Raw genomic sequence first — 25,274 nt, 5'->3', positions numbered from 1 at the left:
GAGCAGATTCACTGATTCCTACTGGCAAACATCCTTAAAAGTACCTCACCAGAGCCACCCTGCATAAGGGAAAAGGCTGGCTTTGGCTAAGTCAATGGCTGTCTTGGCTCCCCACCAGAGAAGTCCCCAGTGATGAACTTTATCAACTCAAATGCAGCAGGCGTCCCCAAGGAGGGCCTGGGAGCAGCTGCTGGGTTTAACATTTGCTCTTTGCATTTCCACAGCATCTGCAAAGCCTCAGTAGCAGACCAGGCCCTGTCGTGCAAGGTCCTTTACAAACACTCAACAGGGATACCCTGCCCGAGACACAGCACTTGGAACCTGAACAGGACATAAGACAGAAAAATGCACCGAAGGGACAAAGAAACACCAAGATAATACAGCCAGCAGGTCTCCATAGCTCAAAGAGTTAAGAAAGTAACAACAAATGAGTTATTTTAAAGAAGGATTTTTTTTTTAAGGAATGGCATTTGTTTTGCAGGGGAGCAAGCTCAAGTGGGAGGGCAACATGGAAAAAGCAGGAAGGTGTTAATCTGAAATGCAAACAGGTGTGTGAAACCCAGGTGAGGTGGGCGAGTGAGCTGATACTGCAGCATGGGGTGGCCTGGGAAGAATCCTGAAAATGAAAACCAGCCAGAACAGACAGAAATGACCCATGCAGCAGCATTTTGGAAGACAAATGGAAAAGATTACATTTGCTTTGGTCAAAGAATAGGATTTTGCATTTATCCCCAGGCAAAATGCCACGAGATGAAGCTTTATACAGGACATCTTGGGAGTTTACTGTACCACCAAACAACCCTGTTGTGCTCCCAGCTTTAGCCATGGCTAAATTGCAGCCACGTGATGTGCCTGCCTCCAGCTCACTGAAACAGAGCTGGGGATGCCCAGCATTGCTGGCAAACACAGCAACTCCCCACGCTCCACGAAGCAAACCCCAGGCAAGTAAATCTAGGTCAAGCCCTTTCAGAGAGTACCCTGCAGCGAGGCTTCGACTGACACTCGTGAGACTGCCAGCTCCACTGCACCCTTCCTCTGTGAATCTCAAATCCCCGCCTGGGGAAGGGAAATGAAAACCTTTCCTGCACAGGTTTTAAGCTCATAGTAGTTATCAGCTCAGTTCGCTTGGCCCGGCATAATGCTGACCACCAGTTCTACCCACTTATACTGGATCAGTGTTTGCATTATTTTGAAAACTTATACAGATTAATTCTCTTCTGGCTTTCTTGCTCTTTTGGAATATTTCAAGATTTGTTTAAAAATAAGGCTATGCTGCAGCCAAGTCTCTTGGGACTCTTGCTGTTTATCACTAGTCCAGCATCCTCCTTCAGCAATTAACTCAAAAGTCATCCTGCCTCTTTCCAAACACTCGCAGTTCAAAAAATTCAAATACAGAATTTGTTTTTAATATTTGGCTCTTCTACCTGACCCAATATGTATGATACTTAGGGTTTGTTTCTGACGCATCTAAAAACTCTCACTTTTTGTATTTCATACCATCTCTGTTGATTTCCATCAATTTCTTTTTTCCTGTTTGTCACACATTCTTGTATGTGTAATAGCAGCTTTCCCTAAATAAGGCTTATTAAGCATTTAACTAAACCCACCCATTTCATAGCCGTGGGTTTTGGTCATCTAGTAAATGCTTTTTAAACAGATCTCCATTTTACTTCACAGATTTTCTATTTAAATGTTACCTTTCAATCTGAGTCATCATGCCCATCAACTTTGGAGGCACTAAGACTTACACCACAGCTGGAAGGGGCTCCATTAGCCTGCAGGAATGCAGCTGGTATTTCTAATGAAGCCACTAGATTCCAATCTGGTGACAAATTCGTGTTTACCCATGACACAGATGCCATTCAGAAATGCATTTCCAAAACCAATGCTCTCAATCACAATTTTTAGAGACTCAAATTTTGTTCTCTCATAGGTTGCATGAGCTCTGCAATCTGCCTCTCTAAATTAAAACCTCTAACAACATTGTTTTCTCTATCCCCCTCAGCAGATTTGTGACAAGTCCTTGGCTCTCTGGATTGGTTTGACGGTCTGCAACAGCCTGCCAGGAGCGCCTGCTTTTGAGCTTTGCTAGTTTGCCTGCTGATGCATGGGAGATTCAACACTGACTTGTAACTGAGCCCCTGGCAGCAAAGTGTCAAGATGGAGCACACTCCCACCTCTACCCTTCCCTTGGAGGCCAAGATTTCATATTGCAATCACACGGCTCATCCTGCTCGTCCCAGAAACACCACTTTCACTGACTTTCTTCCAACTAATGAAAACTTGTAATTCTTATTACCCAACCTCCTAGCAGTAGCATGCATGCAATTAGAGGTTTTCTCCCTGCTCTACTCTGGAAGCAGAGTTGACCCATGAAGACCAGATCCAATGGGATACGTGCCCATCATGCATGGGCTGGTGGGCTCACCCAAAGGGCTGCATTGCCCCCCAACTCCTCCTCATCAGGGCTCACCTGCCAGCATCCCCCGTGGCACAGCGCAGCCTCGCAGGGCGCCCAGGCTGCTAACGCAATCTGAAGAGGAACATGCTGCCCATCAGTGCTGAGGACAACCTCTTGCACCAGCATGAATCTCCGACAGCTGCACCCACCTGCAAGGCAAGCCCAGCCCCAGGCTCACAGCTCAGCAGAGTCAAGCAGTGACTCAGGACAAAACAAACCAGCTGCAAATATTTGAAGTATGTGAACGCCAAGAGGGGAGGAGCCACTGCCTACCATGAGAAGAGAGGGGATGAAACTAGGGCAGGGAATAATTAATCTGAGCAAAAGGCTAAACTCGCTGCCAGCAGCAGGATCTGGCTGGGGTGAAAACTCTCACTCTGGACATTAGTAACAAGCCTGTAACAGAATATACCCACTGCTCCAAAAGCAACAGAGTAGATATATTCAGTGTCTCATTGCTCCATGGGAGAAAGCGGGGGGTGCAGCAGAGAGGTGCCATAGCAAAAGACTTCAGCCCACAGAAGCAGATTCAGCCACCGGCCTTGGCAGAGTCCCGAGACTGAGGAGCAGGAGATAAATCTAGATATATGACAAAAATGAACTGAACAGGAACAGACTGGGGCCACTTCTCCAGGGCCACAGGAATGGCTTGACATCTCAAAGATGTCTCATGCAAAGCCTGCTTGGTGGAGATATCTCTGTGTCAGGTAAGATGACAACCACTGTCCCAGCAGAGCCCCGCTGCATTCAGTGTGAACAGCAGATGGTCCCAACCTGTGATGCAGAAAGAAGTGAAGTAATATGATGGTCTCCAAAGAGCTAACCTTCCAAAGCTGAGGCAGAACATCAACAAAAACGACTGTAAGCAAAAACACTGATGGAAAAAACAATGAAAGCTGGAAGTTCTAGAAGAGAATCTTAAAAATAGGTAATCCAGAAAACATGGTTATGCAATCAAGAAAGAGAACAACATAGATAAAAATCTGGTTTGGGTCTGTGCTTCAATAAAGGCAGCAAATATAAATAAATAAATGAATGAATACAGAAAACCAGATAATAGACAACAGACACACCAGAAATTTTGAAGTACAGAAAAATGAGAAAAGATAGATACCAAGAAAAATCCATGGATGGCAAAACTGAGAGTCCATTTTTTATTTTTTAAACGCGGAAATAAAATGCTACTTTATAACAGAAATTTATTTCCACCCAGGACAAAGAAACCCTTTCAATGATGTAATCCCACAAGTAAGCAGAGATAGTAAAATTCTTGATAAATCTGGCAAAAAGGCAGAATTATACAATAAATATTCTGTTTCTTTCCATCTAAAAAGCAGAAATAAGACCTTGCTAACTGGCACCTCAAAAACCGTTGCCAGTGGAGAATATTCAGAAAAGAGGACATTCCTAATCAGATTCTGCAGGGACTGTATTTTGAGTCGATCCGATATAATACTTTTAAAGTAAATGGAAAATCACTGCTGTCATGTAGAAAACTGAACACCGATTCAACAGGATCACAAATAAAGATGAGGCATACGAGTCAGAGTGACCCAAGGTATTCTGAATGAGATGGAATTATTCAAACCAAGCAGGTTTAATGCAGATGAATGCACTACTGTATTAATGGGGACAAGAAATGCAGCCACACGCAGGGCTGTATTCTGAGATGTAACGCTTGGTCCAAAACTCAGCAGGAGCTCCCCGAGTGCTGCAGGCAGATTGGGGTCCTCAGACAAGGGTACAGGAATGCAGCAAGGTATACCTCTGTGCAAGCAAGTGCTGACACCTACCCAGAACGCCTCATGCAGCTCTGAATCCACTATTTTAAGAGCCTGAACTGAAAAATGAGTGAGGACAGGAAAAACAAACACTGAAAGGTCTTCCTACGAGCCTTTGCTAGGAGTATTTTAAGACTCTATTCACTACAGAGAACCGAAGACTGAAAAATTACTTACAGTACCTGCCTGAGAAGAAAATACCACCAACTAAAAAGCTCTAATCTAGTAGAAAAATGTTGGGGTTCAGAGCTGAATTGCAACGAATTAGCATGCAAAATAAACAATAGTGATGGCGACTAAACGGCAAAGCTATGACAGGCTGGTTCTCCTTCTGTTGATGTAGCAGGCAGACACATCTGAGTCTCATCCCAGAAAAGATGCTCTAACCAAGTAGTTGTCACTGGGCTGTACTGCAGAGAAATCTGTAAGAATTGTAATAACCCTGCTTCTGGAAAAGATCAGGCCATGTCATCTCTACTGGGGCTTTCAAGTCCTAAATTCTGTTACTCTGTGGACAGGAGGAGGAACCTGTGAGAGAAGTAGACGGCATTAGAAAAGGTGCCTGTAGCACACACAGAGGGAAAACCAGAGATGACTTTTTCCTACCAGCTGGGCAGGAGGGTGTCTGCTGCCAAGTGCAATGGGGGGCTTTTGGGGAGGCTCCCAGATGCTGGTGAGGTCTTACACTGAGGCGGCAAAGAGGTGCTGCTGCCAGCGAGGCAAATGTAGCTAAGCGTATTTGCCAAGGAAGGCTGTTGAAGCACTGTGCCCCAGCAGGGCAAGAGGAGTAACGTAACAGGGAACTGCAGCCAGAGATGGGCCATGGGACGGACAGTTTTACAAAACACCTGAAGCCTTCCTCCTCCCCTCCCTGCTGTGACACACCTCCCACCCCTGAGCCTGCCACAGTGGGAAAAAAAATCCCAACAACCCCTCCCAGTGCAAGTGTGGGTGTACGCAGAGTCATATTTAACATCAGAGGAGCAAAGGCTCTCGCCCAGCATTGCAGTCTGTCCCCCCAACTCTTGTAAAAGCTGGCCAGGCCAGCATTGCTCCAGCCTCCTAAGGCTTTTTGGGCTGTTTCCCTCCTTGCTCTGCTTGTGGCTCCTCCTAGCTTCCCCTCCTAGCTTCCCTGCTGCCCTTTGGACATCCCGGCACTGCAAAGCCTCTCCCTTCCCTCGCCCGGGGGACACAGCTGAACAAAGTCCCACCCTACCAGGGAGGCCCAAGAGTGCAGAAGTGCAGCCAGCAAAGCCTGCTTAATCAAATACCTCCAGAGGACAGATTTCATGCTGTTTAAGCTGACAGGCAGCCACAGCCTCCAGCTCTGTCACCTTCACACAGTTCCCACATAGGTGCCCAACATAGATGCTGGCAGAAAAGGTGCAGGAGCAAACAGGTTTTCAGACACACGGCTGCCCAACAGGGAAGCCAGTCCACCAAGAAGGGCTCCTTCAGTCCCTCTGCCCAGACCCTAGCACCTTGCTGCCCCTTCCCCAACACACACTAATTCTTGTAACAACGAGCCAAGCGCCACAAAGCTGTCTGCAGCCAACTCTGTCCCAGCCACAGCATCAATGGGACTATTCTGCCCATGCCAAGACAGCCCGAGTCCTCCAGCTTTGGTATCTCTCCAGCTCCAGGGTGCTGGTTGATGGAACTGGAGACCCAGGGACACCTCGGGGACCCAGGGCACACAACTGCTATAGCACAGGCAAGGGACCACTGTGGTACCGAGGGGCTGGCGATGCAGGAGGTACCATTCCCATCTGTGACACCCCCTGATGCACACCCTGGGTGCCCCACTATCCTGCCCATGTGTTATCACGCAACTCCAAGTACTTGCCCTCTGCACATGTCTGAGTGCTACAACAACTTCTCCTATTTCCTGCTTCGTGCTGTCTGTGAACAGCTGCCATACTTGCCTTCCACAGGGTCAGGATTTGGTTCCTGCACACAGAATCTGTTCACGATGGGTTATGAAAGTAAAAAGGCAGTGGGAATAACCCCAACACCTCACCCTTATCCTATAAGAAACTTCTTTGGGGCCCGGAGAGAGCACACAAATCAGGGCCACAGGTTTGGGCATGTACACAAAACACTCCAGCCACAGATGGAGGAGCAATCAGTGAGCTGTGGGTCTGTGCTACCTGAACTTCCCTCCCACCTGGACCTCAGCAAAATGGGGGCAAGAGCCCTTGCAGAACACGTAGGTGACTGTACAGAAGAGTAATGATGATGATGCCCCTTTCAGCAAGCCCCAGGGTTTCCCATGAGAACCTGCCTGTGCCAGAGTCCTGGTACTGCCCTGGTGCCAGAGCAGGGCAAAGGCACACCCAAGGCAACTGCCTAGCATTTCCCCACGTACCTCGCTTCTCCTTTCTGGTCTGCACGAACTCCGAGTGCCGCAGGGCACTGGGAGCCGTCCGTCTGTAGAAGCTGTTTCGCTGCAGCACAGAGCCCATGCTGTTTGCTTCCTCGGCCTCCTCCTGCCAGACTTGGCTCCAGTCCGGCCGGCCCGTGCGTACCCTTGAGCGTTCTGCTCTGCCATTGTTCCTGGCTGGCATCCTGGGCCCTGGGGCTGCTTCTTCCAGCTCCCCACGGCCATCGTAGTCCATGTCCTGCATCTTGGACTGTGTGTAGAAGGTGCCTGACCCCAGGCTCACTCTACCATCTCCTGAGGACCAGACTGCAAATGCAGGAGCTTCACAATCTCCGTCCAGACTGCTGCAGTCCATGGCATGGTCTTTGGGCTGCCTGTGCCGCTCAAAGTCTTCTTGGTCCCTGACACCTATATACCACCTTTCCTGCTCTCTATATGCCCCAGAGCCTCCATCCTCTCTATACCACTTTTCCCTTTCCTTATATACTTGATTGCCTCCATCCTCTCTATACTGCCTTCTCTCCTCCCTACACTCCCCAGAGTCCCTCTCCTGCCTATACCACCTTTCCTTTTCCCCATAATGTCGTTCATCCTCACTGTAGTCCCTAGGATTTCTGTCCTCCCGAGACCACCTTCCCCCTTCCTGATAGTCTCCAGGGCCTCTAACCTTTCCATACTGCCTTCCCCTCTCCCTATACTGCCCAGGTACTCTGTCCTCTCTGTACCGCCCTTCTCTTATCTCAGACCCACAGTCTTTGTATTGAACACCCTCCCTCTCATACACCCTAGAGTTTCTACCCTCTGTATCTTGGCTTTTTCCTTCCCAAGCACCGTGTGCTCTCCTGCAGTCCGCATACTGGATACCTCCCTTCCAAAAACCTCCACAGTCTCCATTCATGCTCTGTCGGTCCACGGAGATGCCCTCCCCTCTCCTGTAACTGTCCCAGCCACTGTCTGCTCCCCGGCAGCCCGGGTGCTGCCTCCTCGCCCTGGGTCTGTCACTGCCGTGAGTCTCACCACGCAGCGCAGCCACCCCAGCCACGTCCTCTCTCCGCACGGCACAACAGTCCTCATATTCCCAGCTGAGGAGCCGTGGCTCCTGCCTTGGATCTTCCACACCATGTTTCGTCCCGGGATAAGTGCACATAGTCCTGCTGGCATGCAGTGCAGGTGCTGACTCCCTTTGCTACCTGCTCCCCAAGCCCAAGCTCGGGCTGACGCCGTTTTTCCGCTCTGCTCCAGTGCTCCTGTCCCAAGTGAAACGCAGGTGTCGCTTCCTGAAACCAGTCAGCAAGAGTAGGAAGAGCCACAGGCCCAATCACTGCCAGCCCTGGCCTCCTCCACCTGCTGCCCAAAGTAATCAGTAACCAGCCCCGAGGAGGGAGACTGGGGCTGGGCAGGCTCTCACCGCCCAAACCGGCTCCACTGCTTTGCCAAAGCCTCTCCACAGGCAGCTCAGAGGCAGGGAAAAGGAGGGCACTGGAGCATGCAGAGGCCCTGCCCCAAGACCGACGTCCTCAGGGAAGGAAAACAGACTGTGTGTGAGACTGCGGGAAGCCACAGACCAGAGATGGGATATCAGATCTCCTTCCCCTGCCTTAACGCTCCTGCCAGAATAGAGGCTAAATGATGCCGTCTAGCAGAGGCTGGGCTCTGCTCCACACTTCACAGCGGAAAACCAAGGCCTTCATGCTGCCCCTGGCTCAAATCTGATGCTGAGCCCATCCTTTTCCCAGCCATCACCACAGAGCTGCTCATCTCTGGGAAGAGCCAGAGATGAGCAGCTCCCTGTGAGACAGAGCATTCCCAAGTGGTGCCTGCACAGTGCCATGCAGCCACAGCTGCCTGGTTCCCTGCTCCAGGGTGAACGGCTGGTCCCCCCGCTGTTATGAACAGCCCTGAAGGACTATCTGGGTTACTGAGTCCAGTGCCAACACACAATATAAGTTTCCAGGAGGCGAGAGCAACACGCGCTCCAGTAACTCCTCTTGCTGCAGGGCGCAACATATTCCTAGTTTTCCATGCCAAATGCAGGAGCTCCTGTGAGAAACCAAGAGGTGACCACAACACGCCCTAGAAAGAAACCAGGAAAGTCAGTGGATGTCATCCACATCTCAGGTTCTTGCAACATTCGTTAGGTATGCACAGCCAATGCTACTAGCTGTTAGAAGACAAAAATAAAATTGATGGATCCTCCTACTCCAACTGCAGGAGGGCAAACACTAATCCTGCCCAAACCTGGTGATCAGTGAACCCCCCAGTGTGCACCCAAGACATGCTCAAGAAGCAACCTGCAGATTTTAAACATGTATTTTAGAAAACCACATACTTTCTGCTCTTCCTTTGGCTCCCCAAAGGACACACCAAAGGGCTCTGTTCCCCCAAGACTATGCTAGCCCAAATTTGTTTGCTGGTCAGTGCTTAGGGTAAGCTTTCCTCCCTCCAGCACACCTCCATGAGCCCCTAATGGCGGCAAGGCAGAGGCCACGCCTGAGGCATGCTGCAAACATGTTTTGCTGAGCTGATGCAGCACCGCATTACTGATCTGGCCCACTGCACTAAAGCTGGGCTACCAAGCCTGAGACATGCTCTCTGGCCACACTCAGATGCGTCAGGAGGGATGCCACAGAGCTTGGGTAGGGCACATTTTTATCACAGGGTCAGACAGGCTACTTATAAATCCTCAGGTCTCTTGAAGTGGTGAAAAATCCCCTAGACTATCAAGGTGATAACTTGATGGGTATGATGTCTCAGGATAGTGCTTTAGTTCCTGCCTAAAACTTCCAGTTGCAGTAACCAACAGGGCACAGGTTCTGCAGGATCTGTCGTCCTCTCTCAGAAAGCACCAGGACAGTCAGAGACGTTTCTCAGCAAGATCCATCCCATCAGAAAATTTCCCTTGAGATCCAGGCTAGATTTTCCTCTTCCTACCTTCAAGTTAATTTATCTAGCCTCAAATCCTCTAAACCTTCTTCCAAGCATCCCTCTCGCATGCCACTGATGTGAAGGCTGTTTGTCACCCTGTTTCCCTGGTGCACCCATGCCTTCATTCCCATGCGCTCTGCATCAGACACAATCCTGCAGCAAAGCGCCTGGGCTCCCCAGCGCTGATTAAGCAGTGGGAGGATGGAGGCAATGAAGTCAGAGTGAGTAATCCCCAGGCAGGAGCTGGCATTTCACTCCACCTCCCGCGTGCAGTGCCCACATTTCCTGCACATCGTGGGTTTCAGTAGCAGAACTGCAGTGTCAGAGCTCCTGGAAGAAGCTGGGGAAGGAACTGTGGGAGATGTATGTGGTTCTGTCTTTTCACTTTGTCTACTGTAATATCAAATATAACGTAATTAACAGTACTGATCTTTATACGGCATCTTTGGGTTTCGGAGCCCAAATGTGCTGATATAAACAGGGCAAATTTCTCCTTCCTGAGTAATTTTTCTGGGCTGCAAGGACAAAAGTAATCTTTTTGGCTACAGATATGCTGCAGTCTAAAGCTCTTTGTTGCTGTTACCGACAGTGCAGTGTCATTTTCCTGTCCTGAAATTCTGGACTCCACGGACAGCAGGAGCACAGGGACAGGCTTTATTTTTTGCCCACTAACCCTCCCCACTCCCAGGCCATGTTCAGCACCCTTCTGTGCATCCCCGCTGATTTAAGTGACAAGTCTCCAAAGGTCTGTATCACCACCAGAGCAGAAACTACAGGAAACCCAGCGCCCTGACTGGCTGAGGGCAGTTGCACCACAGACATCAACTCAAATCTCAACTGCAGAACCACCAGCAAAGCCACTCTGAAGGTGCTGCTCACTTCCCTACAGCTAAGAGGGGATGCGGCAGGGATGTTGAACCTGCAGCAGCTGTGTTTTTGCTTGAGAGCAAGGACACACTGGGAATGGATGAGATGAGGGCTCTGGATGTAGGGTGGGGCTGGAAGAAGAGATGGGAGAGTTGGAAGGAAAAGGGGGTGGGGAAGGCCAGGGCTGAGGGATGTCCAGAGAATGACACTGTGGTTCTCCGAGGCAAAATTGTGATGATTTGTACTGCAGCAACACTTACAAAATGACCAAAATCAGGAATTAAAGAAGGAAATAAAAGACTGGCTCTAACAGTGCCTGTACGCAGCAGGGGCCAGCTGTCCCCCTGAAGCACTCCCATCCCATGCTGCTGCAGACTCACCTCTCAGCTCCTGCAGCTCCACACTGAGGCTCTCGATGTTGGAGTCACAGAAATCAAGGTTCTCCAGGGTCTCTGCTCTCACCAGCTCATCCTGCTGCTCCTCCAGCATCAGGCTCAGCTCAGCGCGGGTCTTGCCGTAAGCCTCCAGGTCTCGCTCCACCTCTCCAATTCTCATCATCAGAATGGAGTGGGGGGAAGCTGATCCTGCCCGTGTCAAGTCCTCACGTCCCTCCTCCACCCGCTGCTCCTGGGTGCTGGGCTGAAGCTGTGCAGGGGCCATGTTTTTCCGCTGGGTGCTTGATGGAGGCCGGGGCGCAGGCCGGGAAGGCTTGACCGAGAAGGACAGAGACCTGCCTTTGGACACCTGGCCACCCAGTGTGTGCACAGGGGTTGTTGCAAGGCTGCTGGGCCGAGGAGGGGGTGGCCTCAGGGCCTTCCTCCTCTCTGGCTGCCTGGCATGGGGGGCACACTCAGGAGACCCACGGACAATGTCCTTCTCAGAGCTGTAGTCCAAGATGGAGAAGTGGCGGGACACTTTGTCCTGCTCAGCGCCAGTACTTGACAGACTCTTCTCAAACTGCGCCAGCTGCTCTGTCAGTTTGGAGTCGAGGTCCGTGCAGCCATCGCCCTGTGCGGCAAGCGGGAAGCATTCCCCCCAGTTCCCAGCCCATGTATCCAGGCCCACCTGGGTACCTCCCAGGCTGTAGGAACAAGGTTTGGACTTCTCCTGTTGACTGTCCACCCAACCATCCAGGTCCTGGGCGCTGCTCTGGCTCTCCTGGGGCTCGGATGCTGCCCAGATGTTAGAAGAAGAAATTGCCTGGCTCCTGCAAGGATCTGGGGGGCAACAGGGAGCCTGCGGGGGCACAGTGGGACTGTCTCCATCATGCTCAGACAGGGCTTGAGTTTCTGAGTTTCCTGAGGAGGCTGAAACAGTTCCCCCAGGCTCCAACTCACCTACCTGGCCAGGCCTGTTGCCCCGTGGGGGAGGCAGCTGAGCAGAGGGGAGAAGGCCATTGACTGTCTTTGTGTGGTCAAAGGGGAGGGAGTCTGCTGTGCTTTTGGGACATGGCCCTTGGTGTCCTGTGGCAGAAACCTGATGCTGTTTCAAATCTGTGCCAAGATGACCTTCTGTTCTCCCGACTGCGTGAGACAAAATGGTGTCATGCTCAGGCTGTGCTGCCGAGTCATCTTCCTTTTCCCTGCCATCTTTCCCTGGCAAAGGAAGAGCTTCAGAGCAGGTGGTTTCTGTGTCTTGATTAATGGTGACTCCACAGCTGCCTCCACCTTGGGGATCCCCAGCACCCACCTTTTCCCTGCAAGCCTCAGAGGCTTCCAGCCTCACAAATCTGTGTGGAAAGATGCCGCGTTTCCCCCTCAGCTCCCCCTCCAGCCAGCCATCCTCCAGAATGCCTATGATCCGAATCCTGTCACCCACATCAAAATCCAGTTCCTTGGACTCCAGGGCTTGGAACTGATAGAGGGCAACACCATAAGTGCTCCCTGGCTCCTCCTCCTCCTTGGGGGGCATCTCCACTGTCCCATTGGTGTCACAAGTCCCTGTGGGCTCTGGATCCACTGAAGATCCTGATGCTCGCAGAGGAGTAAGCAGTTCCACAAAACCCTCTGGGAAGATGCCCCTGCGGCCTCTGAGTTCGCCTTCGAACCAGCCAGGCTCTGGGACACCAACAATGTTGATCACATCCCCTTCCCTGAAGTCCAGTTCCTCCTCCAGCTGAGCAGATAGGTCCATCAGGGCCCGGGCTTGGCCCAGTGAGTAGGCGGGCACCTCCAGGAGAACACTCTGGGACAGCTGACGGCTCCGAACTGAAAGGCACAGCTCCCGCACACATGATGAAGGGAAAAAGCCCTTGGAACCCCAGCTGCTTCGGCCCTGGAGCCAGCTGGAGGCCAGGGACCCCCCCAGGATCACCAGGTCTCCTGCAGGGAATGAGACACAGCAGTTCAAAACTGACCTCATGATTGCTTCCCACCTCTTATTCCTGCCTCCCCGTGTCCTTCCTGGCTGTGGGTAAGGTCTGGTACTGTGCGCAGAGCGCAGTGCGTGCTGGGGATGCACAAGAGCACAGAATGGAGGTAAAGCATGAAGCACACACATATCTAAGGTACACAGTTTTGACTGCTAAGCCATGAAGGTGCACAAAAGCTTTGATTTCTCCCCCAAATGCAAGTCTAAGATTTGGGGACTGGAGGGCAGTTAAAAGGCAGCTGTAAGTTTACTATGATCACATGACTCCAATATTTGGAGTTTCAAGAGTAATAATAGATCATAAGAAACCAGTATCAGAGTGGCAGAAGCCCAAAGATCCATGGTGGATTTGACATGACCCATATCATGAGGTATTAGGAAATTCCGAGTCTCTCCTGCCACTCTAGGCAGGATGCTGTGACTAGGTTCATGCTCCTGGTGAGGGCTATGAAATGCAAAGCAAAGGAAGGCAATGGAGATTACCTCTCTGCAATGACAAACTCCCTGGCTCTTGAGATGTGAAGTCACTGGTACAAACAAAGAGTTTTTCTCCCTGCTTCAAAGGGGGAATATCCACAGGTTCCACAAAGCTGCTAGGAAACTGCCCTAAAATGAGAAGCAGTTGTCAGCAATGAGTCTTTCCCGTAGCCCACCACCACCTCCCTCCACTCTTCTTCCAGATTTTGGAATTTATTCATCTCTTGCTAAAGGAAAATAATCAGCTACCCAGGGTGTTACAATAGCATGGTGGAAGAGGAATGAGTTTGGGAGTCAGGAATTCCTGAGGTTTTAAATGCTTAAGAGCTAACAGTGAACAAAAGGCTTTTTGCCCTCGGCTCACTCCAGGCAATCAACAGGCTGTGTTCATTACTGGGACTGTGCCATCAGCACGGTTTCTGGGAACAGACATACTAGGTCTTCTCTGCTTTCATTGCTTGCTTCCCAATTCAGAACCATGATGAGGACTGAGAGATCCAGTACTGCTGGACCATGAGACCAGTGTCTTGTGACTGGGCACATTCACCTGGTACTCCTCACTCTGTAAGGCTTGGCCCCTCCATGGCCTCAGTGCAGAAGCCAGGCCACCACACTACAGATGGCCACATCTGTGACTCACAAGCTCTGTCACAGCTGCAGTGCTGCTGAGACTCCAGGGACCTTCCCCACTTTATCACCTCTGCACACCTACTTCACCATGGCACCCACTGCTGGATGCCCAGCTATTCTGAACAGGCCACTGCCAGATGGGGCAGCACACACACTTGTTGGCCATCACAAGATACTACTCAGCTTTTAATCTCAGTCCCAGGAGCACAGGATGTGGCAGAGCCCACTAAAAATGTCAGTCCTATATTTTGTAATCTGTGGCAAGGAGATACGATGGGAGTATGGGCTAGTAGCACTTCTAGCATTCACTCCTGATGACCCAATATGGCATCCATGTTCTCCAATAAAACCTGGAGACACCATATCCTAGACACCTAGAATTTTGCACTGGGTTTAGGCAGTTGGCATCTGCGATCATTAACCTGAGATGCAACCAGCAGCCCACAGGCTGCTAGCCTCAGTGGCTTCCTTCACAGATTTAACCAACTCTACTTCTTTTTCCATGTCTTAGTTTCCTGCTTGGTACATGGAAACAACCTAATGCTGTTAGAAAGGAAGTTACATTAATTATTCCCCAAAGAGTACTGAGTATTATTATTGGTAGGCTGCTGCACCTCCACAGCTTCTATTCAAAAGCACTTTTTCAATTCCCTACAACTTTAGCTTAGAAAACTGGGCAGAAAACTACAACAGCCGTTCCAAGGGAAAGCAGAAATGCAAGTGCATTTTGAGCTAAAAATCATTAAAAGCATTCAGTTTGACTTCAGTGTATTTCTTTATCTTTGAGCTATGACACACATCTGTTTATTATTCTTTAATAGCTTCATCTTCCTGAGAACAAGCACATCAGTTATGCTGGGAGACAAAACTGTGGTGAAGTAGCTGCAGAAGTAGTTTGTGCCCAGTGACTTCAGCAGCCACAGGATCAGGCGTGCACTCATTCAATGCCATTTATCAGCTATGTGGAGCACAGGAGAGAAGTCCTCCTCTCCACCTTTGCTCCTCTCCGTCTTTGTTTTAGCCAGGAGACAGTTCATGGCTGTTAGCGAAGTCCAGGCTGCTGCTGCAATAGCAGCCCCATCTCCACGTCCAGGGATGAAACTCCAGTCCCACCCTCATGCTGAAGACAGAGTCAGGCTTATGCTTTGAAGTGGCCTGGTTTTCACCCCCCTGAGAGCTCACACATCCTCTTAAGATCAGTATTAAGATGAGAAAGAGCTGCTTAAACAGGGACTATGAGACTCGAAGTGTTTCACTAAGGGCATTTTGCTGCTTCAGAAGTTTCTCACACCCCTCCAAAAGTTTAAAAGACTTGCACACTACTTCAGGTACCCAGATACTGATGGAAGTTTGTGCAGGAAAATGGTTTAAAGTGGAAAGGAGGAAGTGGGGCTGAGTCAGAAGGCTCGGAGGGACATGGACTCTGTTGCTGTGTCTCCCACTGACTTGACCTGACGAGGTCACTTGGATGTGGATGCATTTCCACTCTCAGTGCATCTGTTTCCTCTCTCCCCTTCCACTGCTACAGCAGGTCAGTACATAAACTAGCCAGGAAATGGGCTGTCTCACCACAGAGGATGGAGCAACTAGTATTGTGAAGTTCTCATCTCCTTGAGAACCGAACCTCCACTAATCTTTCTCAAAAAACAACAAACAAGCTGTCTGGATAGTTGATGCAAAGCTGGCAGGAGACCAGTAGTGGGCAACCTGCACCCTCAGTTCCAAGAAAAGACCCAAGAAAGATTTAGTAAATCAAATCTGGTTCTGCACATTGCTGGCCAAGGGGAAAGTGTGCTCATGGAGTGGATGTTTAGCTGGAACACCTAGGGATCCAGGTGCAGGGACTTCCAGCTCTTACCTGTGACACCTTCCTTCTTGCCAAGGAGCCAGAACTCGTCCACCACTGCCAGCACCTCAATGACATCTCCCACGAAGAGGGGCAGCTCTTCAGAGACACTGGGACAGAAATCAAAGACTGCTCGTACCACAGAGCCAGCCTCCATTGTGTGGGGTCTGAAGGCGAATTAGTACCTAAGGCTGAGACACAGTGGGAAGTCAGTTAGCAGCCAGAAACAGCTGAAATTATCACATATATGCTCAGAAAGTAAAACCATTCCTGAGCACAAGAGGCAGGAACAGTGCAAGAGGGTCCTGTCCTGAGCTCCCTGAAACCCCTTGCCACATGAAGCATGCTGCAGGAGCCAAGGGTCTCCAGCGATGCACTCCCATGGTCTAACCTGCCTTGTCCAGCACCTCTGGCTATCTCTGTGGGGACATGTTTGTGCTGCAAGGCGGGGGAGAAGCAGCAAGAAAATTGGAAATTAATTCCTGTCAGGAAGGAAGCAAGAGGAGGAGAGGAAGTTCAGCACTTCCCTGACATGCAGGGCAGGGCGGGCAGATAGCACCACTCACTTGCACAGTCCCACCAGGAATGATACAGGGTGATGGGCACAGGCATCCCCCTCCCCATGTCACTCACTGCTCAGGGCCACAGGAACCGTGTGCTGGAGCAGCGTCACACTTTTACCCCACAGAGAACAGACACAAAGTCCACTCAGGCAAGCTCACCCCACCATCTTCTTCCCCACTAGCAAACTAAAAGTCTGCCTGGGCTGACCCAGCCTGGCCATCCTCAGACCTGGCTGGAAATGCCCCTTCTGCCTTCTAGATACCAGGCTCAGCCATCCCCTGGGAGGCCTCACCACTGCTCTTGAGAGAAGCCAGGCTGAGATGAGGGTGCAGACCCTGTCCAAGGCTCTGGGAGCCAAGGCTAAAATTCCCCCTGGCAGGGGACCTGAAGGCAGGCAAAGACGTCCTCATCAAGGGCTATGTCCTGGATTCCCCATTCCCCTGCAAGCAGCTGCTAAGCCACAACACTTTTCTATATAATCTTTGCTTTGTACCAAGCAGCCTCACTATCTAGGCAATACACCAGACCACGGCAGCAGCAGTCCTGCAGCTTCAGCTGTTCCTTCCCTTCTTCCCAGATCCCTCGTGGGGGAACTGAAAGGTGCATCCGTCCAAGGCAACCAGGAACCCTAAGATTATTCCTCAACATCTGCACCTCGGACTGGTGAGTGCTTCCCTTCATCTTCCTGTCCCACTGCAATTACCGGCAGACCACGGCACTGCTGACACCTCTCCGAGGTGCTTTCAGAGCCCTGCCCTCTGCGACACAGGGATGTCAGCATCCTCGCCAGCAGCCCCCGCCCCCCCGTTCACAGGCTGCTTTCCTCCCACATCACAAGTAGAGCCCCTGCTCCGTCCCGTCAGACACAACTTCCCTGCAATGGGACCCAATCTCCTCCCCTCCCAAAGTGCCTCTACGTGCACGATAAACGGTCACCCTCCAAGCGCCACCCAGTTGGCGATACCCGTACCATCCTCAGCACGGCTTGTCAAACCGTCCCACCTAGCTAACAGCAGAAAGAGCATGGTGACAACACACACCACCACCCACAGCAAACACACAGGGCCCCCGGAGCTCCCATTTCTCCATATAGCCGCGCACAGCCCACCTGAGCCCTGGAGAGTCAGGAAGAGGGGACGCTAACACAGGGAGAGAAAAACCTCCCCACTGACGAGGTGCAGCCAACTTCCATCGAGTGCCAGCGGGGATCCAGCCAGGGAAAGGCTTTCTGCTGACGGGACTGCTCTGTTTATCCAGTCCGACTCACCTCCTGGGAACAAAGCGGGTTTGTACTCAGCAGGAACAGCTTCCTCAGCACGTCCCTCCCTACCCCCAGCCATGCCCCTGCTGCAGCCAGCATGCTGTGCCCCGGCCCCCAGCCACCCTCACCTCTGCCATCCCGTTCGTCACTCCTATTGCTCTCCACTGCCTTCCCTGTAGCATGTGGGCTCCTTGGGGCACAGGCTGTCTCTTTGTCACCAGTGTTGTGCTGGCTGTACAAACAAAGAGCCCAATATCCAGCAGCCGACAGCACTTTGCCACCAAAAAGAGATGAATGGACTGGAGTGAATCAGGAGCACAAAGAGCTGCAGTTCAGGGTAGCAGGAACCTACTGAGGCAGAAGGAGTAACAGTATTAAAAACATGACCATGTGGAGCAGGCAAAAAGATGGAAGAGCCATCAATTAGCTTGGAAATACTAAAGACAAGGAAGGAGCCTTGTGCTGTTTGAGGTGGGGTGGCTGGGACATGCTGCTGCATGCTCTGACACAAACAGGAGAGCAGTAGTGACAGGCACAGCAGTAGCAGCCCCTTGCAGGCACTGAGGGCTGCCCTCCACCCCACAGGCAGGCTGCCAACTGAGCTCACGGTCCTGGGAATCCTTGCCATACTCTGAATATGCAAACCTCACAGCCGCACTGGACAAAGATGGAAAAAATATTGCAGGCATAATTGCGGCCTCAGGTTAGTTTCTCCAGGAGCACATGATGGTACAGTGAGATTTCTTGCATTTCTTCTGTTAAAGGTGTAATGTAAGAGTGGGCTGAGGAGCATAAGAATTACAGCATGTGTGCTGCAGACCTAAACCCTGGCTTTGCTGCAGTCACTGGGGCTGAGGACACGGCCCTCTCACTGCCCTGGGCTCAGATCCTGCCCCTGAAAACAGTGGTGTCACTTCCTTAGCTCACCTGCAGCTCTGGGGACTCATTCATTAAAATGTACAAGATTTTCCAATGAGACAGATCAAGTGGGGCAGGCAGGATTGCAATTGTTCTGCCATGTATATATTAATTGCAGTTATAATAAAACATGGGCACTAACTTATTCATGTGAAAAGCAGTCCCTGAGAGCCAGCCCATGAGGCAAGAAAGCATGAAGTAACTTCTGAAACTGCCAAAAGCCCACGTTCCCTCAGCAGTACTGAGAAGAGCAGGATCACTCCCTGACTCCAAGTCTAGACAGTATGCCCCTGCATTCAAAAGCAGTGAATAGGTCTTATGGGGTTTGATTGCTCTGTAACATGAATTGAATACAAAATATTATGTTTTCCAGGACCCTGGCCTTGTCTTACTCCATGAAGTGCTGCCTGCCAACATTTTCTCCAAACCCCCACCTAGAGAAGGAAGCCTCCCAGCATCTTCCAGACTGGAAACTTACTGAGGCCAACTCCTCAGGCTTAATGATGGACCCAAGCTTCTCCCAGATCCACCCTAGATCTGGTGAAAACAAACATTCAGCAACAGCTCACACAGAGGTTCCAGCAGGAAGAGCAGATTGCAGGGAGAGCCGGGTTCCGCCTGTGATCCCCAGTGAGTCACAGTTCCTGACAGCTGGCCAAGCACCATTCCCTCTCACCTCAAGGATGGGTGATCCCTGCCTGCCTGGGGGAGGGAGAGAGGGAGGGAGGAAGGGCTCCTCCACAACTGAGCAAACATGGAGACTTCAGGCTGGCGGAGGTCAGGACTGCAAATTGCAGGACTCCTGCCCCCGCCTAGCAGCAGACCCGCATCCAAAGAAAGCCTCACCGTGCAAGTATGAAGCTGCAGCACGGCAGCGAACTCACCCCGCTGCGAACACGCTGTCTCTGTCTCGCTGCCCGATCCTGCACAAACTAGGTAACGTGTTCCTGGCGCTTGACTGCAGCCCGCCCTGGTGCCAAGCTCCAGGCCTGACACAACAGCATTGTGCAGCAAGGCAGAGAGTGGATTCTCAGGGCATTAATCACTCCCCTCAGCCTGCCTGCATGCATGCTCAGCACACATTAACATTACCTCCATGGAAGACTGCCGATCCCATTTAGCCATTAGCTCTGAAGCGTGTCTGGTCCAGCGTGGGCTGATGAAAGGAGGGACCAGAATGAAATGACGGCTATTAACTCTGTTACAATATTGTTTTGAGACCTTCAGCACAGACTGGATCAAGCCACAGCAGCCAAAAGAAGGCATTTGCACACTGACTGACAACTTCTCATATCCCTCCTCTCTTTTTGCAGCTGAAATTGGGCAGGGTAAGAAGTCTCAAATAACGGACTCATCAGCACCACAAATAATTGTCAGGCACTTGCTCAAAGTGCCATCATTTAGATGGAAGCAGACCTACTGAAGATGGTGATATAAATGTCCTTGTTGCATCTTTTTGATGGTAATGGTGAGGAAATGAGTCTCTGATGAGTTTCTGTACCTTAGAAATGGGGAGTTCTGCCTTCCCTGTTTTTGCTGAAAGGTGCTAAAGCAAGAATTTCAAGCACTCATGAGATAAGGCAGCAACATGAAGAGATCATTTTAGGTTGATTACAAAAAGTATTAACAAACAGCCCCAGTAAAAGGAGAGCCCCAAAGGGTTTGCAGACAGCTAATCTGGTGGTATACTCAAAGTGCTGATCAGATCATGAGATAAAAAGCAGTAACGTATGGATGCCACAAATTTAGCAGCCAGAAAATCAAACTTCACAGGTGTTATCACCACTCGTTTCCCTCTAAATAATATTTTTCTGCTTCTCACTCAAGAAGTAGCACTGTTAGAACAGGCTATGGTCAGCGTGAGAGCACTATAACTGAAAAACTAACATTTCATCAATCAGACCAAAACATGCAGTGTGAGCTTCCACAGGCACACTTGGTTTGCACAGGAGGGACAAGTGGATTCTTGTGCAGCTGATGTCTCAATCTCTATAAAATCTTTAGAGCCTGCCTGAGCAGTAGACCAGGAAGGAGTCAGATTCCCAGAAATGTACAAAAGCCGAGTTTGCCACAGAATGATTAAAGAAATTAATATTAAAAATATTAAACAAATACTGCCAGTGATCTTTTTTTAAAATTGAAAAATGCCATGCATTTCACCTAGGTCTATTCATTCATCTTCCACTCATTATAGCTCAATGACTGTTCACTGAAAACATAATCCACCCCCAGAGATGGAGATGCCTCTCGACCCCATTCAGTGCACCCTCCAGCTGCTGGGTCTGGCTTTGACAAGAGATATGCTGCAGCTCTCTGCGCTCTAGGCTGCAGGATCAGTACCTAACATGCAGTGGGAAGAAACCAGGAGTGATGCTTGGCTTCTCATGCCACTGTGTCAAGAACAGAAGCTTACTAACTACATGCCAAAGCATTCCTATTCTTTTCCTCTGTTCCCCTTTGTGGTCTCCAAATCTGGACAGCCCTCCTTCCCTCCTCCTTACCCCACTGCATCTGCACAGCTTGCACAGTCCTTATCCACACTTCAAGGGTAGGACGTTGCCTGCACACCAGCACACTCTGACTGCCTAGGCCAGCCCTCAGAGCCGCCGCCCCCCGCAGTTACTCCCCCTGCTCAGAGCAGAACATGTTGCTCTGTAAGCTCCCGGAGGTCCTTGCTTGCCTGCACATTCCTGGGTGGGATAAACAATACGCCGCTGAGCCAGGCTGCCTGGGCCCCGGCTGGAGATAGTGCCAATGCAGGGACTGCAGCTCTGGCGAACTGCAGAGCTGACCCTATAAATCCCGACAGAACGGACAACACAGAAAGCAGGGCAAAATCCCAACTGATGGTGCGGAGAAGTGGAGCCTTCTCCCACCAGGGAAATGCTGACTGCTGCAGCCCCTTGTTAGGATGTGCTGCTTGTCTCAGCAGATCCCAGACAGGCCCCCCACTGAGCTTCACACAGTGGGAAACAGGAGGTCTCCTCTTCTGCACTCCACCTCCTAACCCCATATGGCTCCCAAGAGGAAAAGGAATGTCCTCACTTTAAAAGAAATAGCTTCTTTTGCTTTGTCTGTGACCTGATATACCAAAAATCATTGAAATTAATAAATTTAGGTTGGATCATCAAGTCCACAACCAGGATGACCAAGGACAAAGGCTGCTTAAGCAGGCTCTGGCCTCTCCCCCAACATGGGCGTCAGTTTGGGGTATTTGCCACAGGAGCTTTGCCATGTACCACATAAGTCATTCAACCACTTGTTCTTCTCTCCAGCTGGGCCCTGTCTGTCACAGTCCTCTCACCTGCTCTTTTGCAGGATGTGGCTGAGGGCAGGCTGGTGGCATTTGCGTGGGGTAAGCGTAGCTTGGGGAGGAAGGAAGAAGAGCTCGTGCTGGGCCAGATGGCAAGCAAATGAAAGTCATCTGGAAACTAGAGCACAGCATCAATTTTTAATGCAAAACAGAACACCTTGCCACATCATGTGAGCAAGGAGACCTGTGATGGATATTTAATCCCTGGCACTGGGGACCCAAGCACGCAAAGGCCAGAACACCAGCTTAGGAGACAAGAGTTTCCCAAATTCTGTATGGAGTGGCTGCACACACCTTACAGACCCTGTTACCAAGTCCTGTATTCTCCCACCCCAAGGCACGCGGTTGTCTCTTGCCATTTTTGCAGACAGACTGATACAACTTAGAATAAGAAGCAGACAAAACCCCAAGAGCAGCACCACTTCTGTTGTGCAGTACCCATGGCTGGGCTATTGGGGGTAAGTGGTATACAATTATAAAATTGGTCATTACACCTCGAGTACATATCCAAAACAGGTTGAACTGGGACTACAAGGATATTCCTTAATACTGAAGCACTTGACTTTGCACCCCAAACAATATTTTTCAAGATAGCTTTTGGACAGAAGCCCATTACAATGCTTTGGTTGCTGGGCAGGGAATCCAGAAATCTAGAAATTACTTGTGTTTGACTTGGAAGCGCTGCTCTTTGCCCGCCTTCGGTCCTGTTCTGTGCTGCTCGTTATCTTCAAAGAACCTAAATCCCCAGCAGGGACTCTGCTGATACCTGGCATCACGTGGACCTCTTCCTTTCAGAGGCCCTAGGTGCTCCTGAGAAGGAAGCAACAGATTTTATTTCCTAACTGAAAGGTTCTAAAAATAAGACAAAGTAAAAGCTGTGTCACTCAGAAGTGGGGTTGAGCAATCTTTAGAACATGATTAGAGAAATACTTTTGCTGGAGGTAGAGGGGAAGTTATCAATTAAGGTAGTGAAGTGCTAAGGTAAGCACAACTCAGGCTGTCCCACCCAAGCTCACATCACCACTGTCACAAAGTCCATCCGAAGAGTCACCCACGGCAGGGACACCTCAACCACATGTAGAGCCCTGAGACCCAGCCAAGCTTCCCATGACAGCTAGCAGAGCTGGTGCTCTGCAAGGCTCCCAGTGTCACTCCTTTCCTCTCCTCTGCTGCTCAGTTCCTCCCATCCCATTGCCAAGCTAACATTTCTCTAAAATCATTGCATTTGTACTAGTTTTTAATGTCACTGCTAATCGTAAGCGGAGCAGCTGGAGAGAGAACTGAAACCTTTGGCCTTGGCAGAGCAGAGGATTTCAAGAACGGAATGGCAGAAGCAGCCAGCTCAGAGATGTGGGCATTATCGGCGCTATGGAGGCCCTCGCAAACAAGGAGGACACATTTAGACACAATGCCCAGCACGACTCGCAGCCAGAGGAGTGAGTCAAGATGAGGGGGATGATAGTGACGTCTTGTAGCACGGTACAGAGGCTGTATTTGGCAAAGCATCTGCAAAACTGCAAATTCTGTATCTACAAACTCCTTCAGGCCTTTTGCGGAGGAAAAGATAGAATCACAATAGAAGCAAAGGAGAGAATGGTAGAGGCAAGGGGAGAGAGAGCCTTTCAGAAGAAACTGAAACTTATGGAAACATTACAAACCTCAAAACAGATGTTAATGCTTACGACACAACTAGAGGCTTCCTAGGTATTACGGCAAGGAGAATGAGATGTAAAAGGACAGAGGTGGGGGGAGTACTTCAAATGCCAGGAATGGCAGCAGAGATGCTTGAACTCAGAGGCCAAGTTGTGTCAAGGATGGGATCAGCTGAGGCTCCGCTCAGGGTCAGCCAAAGGGTCAGCACAGGAGCAGCAGCCACCTCTCAGAAGGTGTTGAGGGTGAGCCAAGCCTCCATACCCTGGCGAGGCCACTGGAGGAGGCACCTCCAGTTCACCTCTGTTAAAGTACAAGGCAACAGTGTCAGGCTGGCAGCGACGCAGAGGAATCTGCATTTGCTGGAGCGAGAACAAATGGAGAACTCTTGTGAGTTTCTTTTCTCAGACTGGCACAAGCAGAACGGATGCTCTCAGAGGAGCACCGGCCGAAAGCACAGCGCTGCAGCCTGCAGCTTCTGCTCTCTGCGTGCAACCCCTGTGCCACCCTTCACCAGAGCTCTTGCTCCAGGCTCCTGGTGCCAGACCACTCCAGACCTGCATTGTTTCTACAGGGCCAGGTGTTCCCCTGCAACAAGCCGTCCAGGCAACACCAGCTACCACCAGCTGCGTGCCTGGTGGGTGACCACCCTGCGTCACCACCGGCTGAACTGACACGGCTTAAGAGACCGAAATCCCAACGGACGCCATGTGGGGAGTAGACGGGCAGCTCCCGCTGTAACCCCACGGCTGCTCCATGCCACCGAGGTGCCCAGAGTGCTGCCAGGGCAGTGTGGGCAGCGTGAGACGGAGCCGGTGGGGCACAGCAAGGTTCCAGCTGGGCACACAGGGCTGGAGGGCCACACGCAGCCCGGCTGCTGGCACCAAGGGAGAGCACCCCCCCGAGCTAGCAGCACCCCCCCGAGCTAGCAGCACCCCAGCCAGGGGCACCCACCACGCCCGGGCCGGCCAGCGCGGCCCAGGGCAGCCCCCCGGCCCGGGGCAGCCCCCGGGACAGGCAGGGCCTCGGCCGGGTGGCGCGGGGGAAAGGGTGCCGGTACGGGGTGTGAGGGCAGCGGGGGCCGGGCGGGGCGGGAGGCGGCGGGCTGAGGCGGGGGCCGCGGCAGAGGCGGGGGCCGCGGCAGAGGCGGGGGGCCGGGCCGCGCCGGGGGCCCGGCGGAGGCGCAGGCCGGGCGGCCGCGGGAGCGCGCAGGGCTCGGGGAGGCGGGCGGGCGGCCGGCGGGGCAGCGGCTAGGCCGGGCGGCGGCAGGCAGGGAGCGCCCGGCTCCCCCCCCGGCCGCTCCGGCGGGTCCCTACCTTCTCCCGACCCGCTCCGGGCGCCGCAGCCGCTCCGGCCCTGCGGGTCCCGCTCCCGCCTCCGCCCCCCCGCGGCCTCCCAGCCCCGCCCGGGCCCCGGCCCGGCCCCCAGCGCCCGCCCGGCCTCGCAGGGCCCCGCCCGGCCCTGCGGCCCGCCCCGCCGCCCGGCTGCCCCCGCCCGCCCCGGCCCGGCGGGCCCGGAGTGGTGCCGCTGGGAGGCCGCGGCAGGGGCCGGCGGGATGGGCCGGAGCTGCTCCGCGGGGCCTGGCCCGCAGCCTTGGGACCCCGGGACCCCCGGGTGACACGGGGACATCCCCCTTCGCAGCACCGCTCGGCCCCAGACTGCGAGGCGGCTCCCCCGGCGGCCCACGGGGACACCCCCACGTGGGACACGCTGCCGGCGTGGGGTGCCAGGCGCGGGGACGTGGGGTGCCAGGCGCGGGGACGTGGGGTGCAGCCGCCCCGTAGCCAGCGGGCCGGGCACAGGGGCTGCGCGCCGTATAGCCCTGCTC

General features: G+C 52.0%; 1 protein-coding gene across 6 annotated transcripts in view; it reads right to left on the bottom strand.

The window, feature by feature from the left end:
• DNMBP (dynamin binding protein) overlaps positions 1-18,204 on the bottom strand; it is a 29,387-nt gene extending 11,183 nt beyond the window's left edge. For 3 of the 6 annotated variants that reach the window (XM_074831021.1, XM_074831022.1, XM_074831023.1), the window contains exons 1-5: positions 17,694-18,204; positions 17,413-17,574; positions 15,753-15,931; positions 13,271-13,393; positions 10,798-12,738 (exon numbers count right to left, since the gene is read on the bottom strand). In XM_074831021.1, the coding sequence (XP_074687122.1) occupies positions 10,798-12,738; positions 13,271-13,393; positions 15,753-15,897 (2,209 nt within the window). In that variant the 5' untranslated portion in view covers positions 15,898-15,931; positions 17,413-17,574; positions 17,694-18,204. Of the gene's footprint in view, positions 1-6,610; positions 7,849-10,797; positions 12,739-13,270; positions 13,394-15,752; positions 15,932-17,412; positions 17,575-17,693 lie in introns of those variants that run through there. The other 3 variants (XM_074831026.1, XM_074831027.1, XM_074831024.1) reach the window with 2 other exon arrangements.
• Between the last annotated feature and the right edge of the window lie 7,070 nt (positions 18,205-25,274).

Source organism: Strix aluco, chromosome 7 (assembly GCF_031877795.1).
Source record: "Strix aluco isolate bStrAlu1 chromosome 7, bStrAlu1.hap1, whole genome shotgun sequence".
In the NCBI taxonomy this organism is placed as follows: domain Eukaryota; kingdom Metazoa; phylum Chordata; class Aves; order Strigiformes; family Strigidae; genus Strix; species Strix aluco.
The sequence above is the reverse complement of the archived record's forward strand: the minus strand, read 5'-3'. Positions and strand labels throughout refer to the sequence as shown.